Below are 8,844 nucleotides of genomic sequence, written 5' to 3' on the forward strand. Positions count from 1 at the left end.
TGAAACCCTTAAGAAGTCTACAAGTATAAATAGACCCTATGGCAAAGGGAAATCGACACTTGATCAAAAGTAGAGAACCCCTGGCCGAATTCCTCCTCTCTCATCTCTCTCAAATCATCCTCCTTGCTATTTGGTGTTTGTAAGCCATTAGAGGAGTGACAATTGTGACTCTAGAGCTCCAAGACAACAAGATCAAACAAGAGATTCAAAGGTATGGTTCTAGATCTGATTTAGTATTGTTCTTATACCTAATTAGTTGTTAGAAGTCTTGGATTCAAAGTATGTTTAATTAGAAAGCCTAGATCCAAGCATTAGGGTTTTGCATGCGCACATAGGAAAGTTCTTATGGCTAAAACCCATCATTAGGGATTGTATATAGTCATGTAGGATAGACCGAGAACTTTTGATATAGGCTCTTTTACCTGTTCCTTGTTTGGTTTTGGTTCTAGAGTATGATCACTTGTACGGGTGTCTATCTCACCCCTGAGTATGTATGCTCATGCATTCCTTGGACTGTTGATATTTAGTATGCTGTTATGTTGTAGTGATATGTTAGATCTGTATCCTGATATCGAGTATGTTGCTATGCTTTGGTGATCCGTTTGATCTATATCCTGGTATCGAGTATATCCTCTTTTTGTAGTGATATATAGAACTGTATATTATATGTACTTGCTGGTATCATCTAGTGGAGTGCCCTAGGGACTGTCTGTGGTCATGTAGGATAGCCTGAGATCTCTTGATCTAGGTTTTCTTGCATGCTCCTTGTTTGGTTGTGGCTGTAGAGTATGATCATCTGTTCGGGTGACTATCTCACCTTTGGTTACTTATGGTTACGTATTTCATGGAGGTTAGCTGGTAGCAAGATTGTATGATGTGAGAGGACTAGTATTTGGTAATGAGACTGCATGATTGATGTTTGCATATACTATGTGTTTACTTGATCCTTGATTGTTTATATGTCAACACATGGTAGTGGTGGGTTGAGGCGGTCCTGCTTTGTGCTATAGGCCAAGATACCCAGTGCGGGTCGACTGTAAGCTGAAGGCACAGATGCTCAGGAGGAGCGGTTGGGTTGAGGCGGTAGGCCATCAAACCTTGGTATTCCGACTCGGATAGACTCAATGCCTGTGAGGCGGTCCATTCAGGCCGAAGGCCCAAAGAGCGATCGTTATGCATGCTTGTATGTTTATCGTATGGGGTATTTTGGGGAAAACTCACTAAACTTTGTATTACCCAATTTATTATTGCTTCAGGTATCACCGATCATCATGGGAAGGCGAAGACGTGACTGTACACATTCATTAGCAACAATGAAGATTCTGCGCTTTAATATCGGATTTTTATAAATGTATTTGGAATAAACAGTTTTCTCCATACTGGATTTGTAATTGGGAATATTTACTTGAATAAAATGAAAATTTTTGGTTGAGAAAATAGGACGTTACACAAAAGTCCAATAAATCAGTTTGAAAAGTAATCCCAAACACTCTATAAGATTACCTTTTACGCATTTGGAAATCTATAGTATAATGATTTGATTTTAAATTATTATCCTTTTCTTTTAGGACATTGAGTAGCACACTTGAGAGAGAAAGAGAAAAGAAGGGTGGATGGTACGGTGAGATGAGACCATCTTTTATTTTTCAAATATTCAAATTACAAAAATATTAAAAAATGATAATGACTTAGGAGGGTAATAAGGTTTTCAGTTTGTCCGTATTAGGTCACTAAGGTTTTTTTTGTACGTATTAGACCAATATGGCTGTTATTACCGTTTATAAATAGTAAAATGACTATTTCTAAACGGTAATAACAACCATATTGGTCTAATACGCACAAAAAAAACCTTAGTGACCTAATACGGACAAACCGAAAACCTTATTACCCTCCTAAGTCATCAACCATAATTATTTAGAAAACATGCTTACTAATCAATATGACTGATTTGTTTGACTGAAAATAGTTGCTTCCATTTAAACTTATCTCACAACCATTCCAAAACTTCTAAGTCCAAAAACTCATATGATTTATGACCTTCATTACATAAATATGCAACATTTTATCAATAATTTCTTTTTTGTCATTTAAATGTTACATGAACACATCCATATGTACAAAAACAATCTCACTTTGATACCTCCCATCAATGTCTACATTTGATAACGAATGGAAATGTAAAACCAACAGGGACTTGCAGAGGATGTCTATTATCAATTATTTTATAAAAAGCAAAACCACAACATGAACTAAGAAACTGAAGTTGCAAAATGAATAAAAAAATCAGCACATAAACAAACACATACATACTATATACAACACATAAAAGGAAGTTTATAAAGCATGAAACTTAATGACAAAAAAAGTAACTATAGATGAAGAGCTTCGCCATATTATAGATGAAGAGTTTCGCCATATAGAGGAGTAGCAGGTTATATGGGACGACGCGAGTTCTAAACGAAGTAGCTTACTGTTGATGGTCATATATTCTCAATGTCTTTAAAATTAGGGTTAATGACTTAGGAGGGTAATAAGGTTTCCAGTTTGTCCGTATTAGGCCACTAAGGTTTTTTTTGTGCGTATTAGACCAATATGGTTGTAATTACCATTTAGAAATAGTCATTTTTACCCGTTAAAACCGGTAAATGACTATTTCTAAACGGTAATAACCATATTGGTCTAATACGCACAAAAAAAAACCTTAGTGACCTAATACGAACAAACTGAAAACCTTATTACCCTCCTAAATCATTATCCCTATTAAAAAAGATTAAAAAGACAACAATTTTAACTACTATAGATTTCAAACCCATAAAAAATCTAAAAAACTCACAAGTTTAACCCATAGATGCAAGGTAAAATGTTTTTTTAATATGAATACCTCATATTTCTTTGTATTCGTGTCATGAAAACGTGTCAGTCACGTATTTGACAAGATACAGATACACGAAAAGACGTAAATTGTATCTTAATTTTCAAGATTTATTCGTGTAATACCGTCTCACTCACATATTCCGTTTTTGTCTCAAATTGCGAAGTCATATACTTTGTTACGACCAATCTAACTCTTCGTTGCAAAATTGATAATTTTCGATCCAAGTCCGTGGGCCTAAACTATGAAATTCCAAAACAGGCCTCGTTAGTCATACGCCCAAGCCAATTTCTATATCATATATAAAGCCCTCTGCCTAGGGTTTTCTGAATAATCAATCTCCTCATTCTTTCGGGAGCAGCCATCCATCAATCTCTAGAACTGCATCAGGTAATTTACTCTGAATATGACCTCTTAGATTTCTTATGGATTTTATCAACTTGAAGTCTTAGTTCACACGATTCATCGCCTCATCAGTGTTCTGTCTGTATTATTTGTATCCCGTCGATCAGTGTGACTTAGAAGAAACATGATCGATTTAGTATTCTCTCGTTTAATTTTGTATTTCTAATGTCGATTGCACAACGAATCAAATTTCCATAAAAACATGATGACATTCGTGTTTTAATTAAACTGTTTTCCAGCGAGTGAAAGATGGAGTCACAGATCAAGCACGCGGTAGTGGTGAAAGTGATGGGAAGAACTGGATCGAGGGGTCAGGTCACACAGGTGAGGGTCAAGTTTCTTGATGACCAGAACCGTTTCATTATGAGAAATGTGAAGGGACCCGTCAGAGAAGGTGACGTTCTTACTTTGCTTGAGTCGGAGAGGGAGGCCAGGAGGCTGCGTTGATTTCTCACCTTATTCTCAACTTTTGAGGTTTGCTTAAGTTTTGGATTTTGTTCTTAGAAGATATGATTTGAGTAATATGTATTTGAGGGCAAACTATATTCATCTCATCTATGATTTCTACATCATTACTCTCGACTCTTGTAATAGACAATTGATTTAACGGTAGACCAATGCACATCTTGGGTTTATCGTTTTTTGAACACCTTTTATTTTTACATTCATGGTAGTGCTAAGGTCATATTTTTCTATGCATATGTTTGTGTTCTTGTAGTTACTGTATCACGTGTAAGAGTCTACATTGGTTTAAAACGCTTTCACAGATTAGAACTACTGCTGACCTTAACGAAATTACAGCCACCATAGCTATGGTTATCATTCTCTCTGTCCTCTGGTCATTTTAGATGCTCATGAATCTATAGTAGTGTGGGTTGCTAATGTAGATGATGATTGATGCTTGTTTGGATTTGTTGAATTTTTTTCTATACAATGGGAGACTATTTGTAAATGAATCTGGTAATTTTCAAGGTCTAATGGGTTAAATCTATATAAGTTTCTAAAATGAAACCAATTATCAAGTTTGTTGATGATTTAGAAATGAGTCCAATCATTTGAATTGTTATAGCTGGTTTTTACAATGTTATTTAGTTATTTAAAATAATTGAAAATGTTTCGAATCTTCTGAATAATTACGGTGTCTTTGCTATTCTTAATTCATTTGATGTATGAGTAGTCAACCTTTAACGAGTAATTTGAAATAATTTCAAAGTACATTAAACTTTTTAATTCGTTTCATTCAAAAAAATGTATTCAAATATTGTGCCCTTCTCTATTACCCTCTTGCATCTAAATAGCCATTGGTTATACATTTTTACAATCTTTTCAACTGCTTTTTAATCTTAACAAAATGCATAATTAGTAACAAAAAGTGTACAAACTTTAAAAATGTTACACCCTGTGAATAATAGTGGTACTTAATAATAATAAAAATAAAAATAATAATAATAATAAACGTTGCTATTGACTACGTAAAAGTCTTCAAAAAGCATAAGTTTTGAGTACATTCGAAAACAGCGTCATGGCGAAAATCAACACTTTAGTTTTCCAATATGTATTGTTTGTTAGCTGCCACTAAAGGCCCAACTTCAAAAGAAGTTGTTATGGATGTCAAGGTTCACCATATATAAAGAATTAATCAAAATGAAAAATAAATATATCTTACTTAACTTTAAGGTTTTCCAGCAAAAAAATGGTGCCTAAATAGTTTATTTATTTATTTTATTTATATTTTTTTTATTATTATCCAGAGTATGCAAGAGGGTTATTTAGCAAAACATGGGGGGAGACTCAATTAACTGAGGTCCATGTACAAAGCAGCACAACCCCTTGTATTATACCAGACCTGTCATGTTTGGAAGTGGTTGTAGGTGTGTCGAATCTTTTGAATCATTACAATTAAACAATAAGCTTAAGACCTAGATTGAGTTTGTTAGTAGCATTCATGGATTTGGGATATAACAATGTTTGGTGTTTGGGATACAATAAAGATGTCTGAGTTTAAGGTTTGACATTTACAATACAACTAGGGATTTTAATCAAGTCAATTTGATAGGATTTTGGGTTAAATGGGTTAAGGTTAATCAGTTTTTTATTTTTTTATTATATGTTTTTTATTTTTTTAATTTTTTATAAATAAAAATTGACCCTAAATCCGACCTATTAAGGTTCAGGTTAGTTTGGTTAGGGTTAATCGGTTTGAAATGTGAAATAAAATAATGTTGTGCCATTCTAGCAAATAACTTAAAAGTATGGAACGTAGGGTATTTTGCAAGCAAGATGGGGGTTGGAGAAATTTGAAGGGCTATTGTTTATAAATTTGTAATTAGGGGTGAGCAAAAACCGAACCGACTAAAGAAAAACTGACAAAACCGCAATAAACCGAAACCGATGCAAAAACCAATGGTGTGGATTTAATTTTTGCAAAAACCAAAGGTCAACGGTGCGGTGTGGTTTCTATCCTTATACAAACACAAAATAAACATATAATAAATATATTATCGTTTATAACTATTTTAAATAACTTGTATATATATTTATTACTATACACGCTTGCGGTGCGGTTCGGTTTTAGACAATTTGGATTGGACAATTTGGTTTGGATGTTCGGATTTTTTGATTGGTTTTCAACAAAACTGAATTATTATTTTGGATTTCGGATTGATTTTTGTTTATAAAATAAGAACCGAATAGTCCAAAAAAACCGAATAAACATTTGTTATTTATCTATTTATAATATATATATCTATAGTTTTTTATTAATTTTGTAATTTATTTTTTCAAATAGGAACGTTTCACCCGATAAAAAAACATTAATATGCATTTTCACTCAAAAGTTTTTTATCTATAAAATATTTAACTATAATATATCTTCTTATTAGTTGTTTATTAATTTCAAATCACAACTAAGTAATTTGTTTTTGATTCTTGTGTAAAGTTTAGTAATCTTATAATTATTTTTCGTGTTAAAATGTTTCGGTTTTTGAAAACCGAATTATAAAAACCGATCCAACCGAATTGTAATTGGATCGGATCGGATTGGATTTAAATTTAATTTGGACTATTCGGATCTATGTTTTGAAAACCGAAATCAATTTAGATTCACTTGATTCGATCGGATCAAACTGATCCATCCAAACGAACACCCCTACTATAACTTACAAAATGGTTCATGTTTTAATAAGAAAATTACAAAATGGTACCTACATAAAAACAAAGTACAACAAATGGTCCCTGTAATAATTTCCAGAATAAGTTCCTGTGTGACTTATTTTTATAGGAATGGTACCTATGTTTCATAAAATTAGACATATGGTCCCTACCTATAAGCAAATTTGTATAAATGGGCCATGTGTTTCACAAAATCTATGCTTAAAGCAAAATTATGGAAATTGCCCCAACATTCACAAAACTAGAGAAATGATCAATGTCTAACAAGAAATTTACAAAAATATTCCCCATGTAAGAGAATATTAGAAAAATCATGTGGAAAATACAAGATTAATAAATCCGACAAAGCATAGACCACGCTACTAGTTAATTTCATATAATGGGTTTGTATGTTTGGTGGGCCGATTGGGGATGCCCTGAGAATACAATTGGAAAACAAGTTTCTAAAGTCTAAATTTTAGCCACGATAAAATTCTGCAACTTTCTGAGCAGTGAAAGAAAAAAAAGAAAAGAAAAGAGGACCAATGTGGAAAAGAGGGTCGGGGAATGTCTTAATCCACAAAGCACCATTCGCTTGCTTAAATTATTTCTATGTCAGGCAAAAATATGGGTCAATAGCTAATCTAAAGATAAAAATAGACAAAAAAAAAAGTGGTCAAATAAGTGCTAAATTATTGAATTCACATGATTTTATCATATTTAAAGTTGAGATTATGCACAATGATTGGATCAAATGATTAGTTGGTCAACCAAACAATCCCATATCTAATAAAATCTTGCATCATCGCAAATTGTTTACTTCTGATGTTTATGCTATACATCATCTTTTATTAGTGTGTAGTTCTTGACCATTAAGGAAAAAAGAATCATTCAACGTTTCATGTAAGCCCACAAAGACGTACATCGTTTATTCATAGAACACTTTAACCATAGATTAATCCCAATACTTATAACAAGAATGTCACAAATCTCACATGTAAGCACGCATACGTGGCCTTACAACTGACTGTGCACCATCAACGTATATCGTTGTCCCAGTCATGTAGCGTGAGTCATCACTTACCAGGTAGATCACGGTTGATGCCAGGTCATTCTTCGGGTCTAGCCACCTGTTCAATGGGTTTGCATCCTTCACCAGTTTTTCTGCCCTGTCTTTTCCCACTGATACTGGAAACTCATCATCTAAATGCAATCCACGAGCAATTGCATTAACCCTAATCTGGTGCTTCCCGACCTCCATAGCTGATGTCTGATCACACCGAAACAAATCAAAGTTGCTATTAGGATTTTAGCACATAATTTTACTTCTTTATATCATTTATGAAACGGATTGAAAGGGAAACAAAGATCAAAGTTACTTACTCTGACTAACTGATGAATTCCACCCAAACAAGCACCATATGCAGCTGCACCTGGATATATTCCTCTCTCACCACCAATTATCGAGGTCATGAATACGATCGATCCTCCTGATTTGTTATCCCTCATTCTTTTCGCAACAGCTTTCATCAGATACCAAGGGGCCATGAAGTTTACTCTAACAGTCTTTTTGAACTCAGCTTCAGACAATTGAAGTGGATCTTGCATCTTTCCTGTTTTTACCAGAAACCGAGTGATTTAATAATCTCGATTGTAATCATCATGCCATGAATCAATTTGCTACATAGAGCGCTGAAACGAGATATGGAAATTTGGCAGTTGATTTACCTTCATAAGTATAGCAATTAACAAGAGCATCCACTTTCCCCAAAATAGTCCAGGTTTTCTCCACGGCTTCATCAAATACCGATTCTCTCTCCGATTCCATATCTAATCCAACGATTTCAATTGTAACTTCCTTCAGATCGTTGGTGATCCAATCCGAAACCCCCTTGAGGACCTTTTCGTCTCCCACTAACACCAACCTAAACAAAGAAATAAATACATCTGAATTAGTTCAATTCAGATTTCAGAGGTGAAATCCATCACACGTATCGAAATTTTAGGCGCAAACATACCTGCATCCGCGTTTTGCTAAATGATAAGCGATGTTTCGTGAAACCGCATCACCGTTGACGGTGAGTAAAACCTTCTTTGCAGCCATTGAAGGATGAAAATGAAGCCAACGATCAATTAGATCGCAAAGGAAAACGAAGAGGAAGTTTGGAATTAATAGTGTTGACTGAGGTAGGTTCTTAACGAATTGCCGTCAGTTTTGACTCTTGACCCCTCCGTATGGAAAACACGAAGACCAACCAAATTACATTATTACATGATATGGTCCGTAGACTATTGATTAATTTGCAATATCAGTCCTCTCATTTGACATGTTAGCCTTTGCAGCCCCTAAATGAAATTGTCTATGTGTCAACTTCGTCGATCGCTGCTAAAATAAGCAATATGAATCAAGAATCTCA

General features: G+C 34.1%; 2 protein-coding genes across 2 annotated transcripts; one reads left to right on the forward strand and one right to left on the reverse strand.

The window, feature by feature from the left end:
• The first annotated feature begins 3,160 nt into the window (after nucleotides 1-3,160).
• Nucleotides 3,161-3,926, forward strand: LOC145087823 (small ribosomal subunit protein eS28x). The gene is made up of 2 exons (XM_079025899.1): nucleotides 3,161-3,262; nucleotides 3,517-3,926. Exon 2 carries the CDS (start codon nucleotides 3,527-3,529, stop codon nucleotides 3,722-3,724), a length of 198 nt encoding a protein of 65 aa, XP_078882025.1. The 5' UTR covers nucleotides 3,161-3,262; nucleotides 3,517-3,526; the 3' UTR covers nucleotides 3,725-3,926.
• Nucleotides 3,927-7,299: 3,373 nt separating this feature from the next.
• Nucleotides 7,300-8,618, reverse strand: LOC145087824 (uncharacterized). Its single transcript, XM_079025900.1, has 4 exons — nucleotides 8,446-8,618; nucleotides 8,156-8,352; nucleotides 7,811-8,040; nucleotides 7,300-7,697 (listed from the first exon to the last, which is right to left on the reverse strand). Exons 1-4 carry the CDS (start codon nucleotides 8,529-8,531, stop codon nucleotides 7,419-7,421), a joined length of 792 nt encoding a protein of 263 aa, XP_078882026.1. The 5' UTR covers nucleotides 8,532-8,618; the 3' UTR covers nucleotides 7,300-7,418.
• Between the last annotated feature and the right edge of the window lie 226 nt (nucleotides 8,619-8,844).

This window comes from Lactuca serriola, chromosome 2, assembly GCF_051521515.1.
Source record: "Lactuca serriola cultivar US96UC23 chromosome 2, Lser_US96UC23_V15, whole genome shotgun sequence".
In the NCBI taxonomy this organism is placed as follows: domain Eukaryota; kingdom Viridiplantae; phylum Streptophyta; class Magnoliopsida; order Asterales; family Asteraceae; genus Lactuca; species Lactuca serriola.

Bases quoted from the DNA above. Each gene is read 5' to 3' on its own strand.
- LOC145087823 (XM_079025899.1), top strand. From the start codon at position 3,527: ATGGAGTCACAGATCAAGCACGCGGTAGTGGTGAAAGTGATGGGAAGA.
- LOC145087824 (XM_079025900.1), bottom strand. From the start codon at position 8,531: ATGGCTGCAAAGAAGGTTTTACTCACCGTCAACGGTGATGCGGTTTCA. The intron at 8,353-8,445 runs GTATGTTTGCGC...TTCTTTGTTTAG, and splicing joins TTAGCAAAACGCGGATGCAG to GTTGGTGTTAGTGGGAGACG. The intron at 8,041-8,155 runs GTAAATCAACTG...TGGTAAAAACAG, and splicing joins TAATTGCTATACTTATGAAG to GAAAGATGCAAGATCCACTT.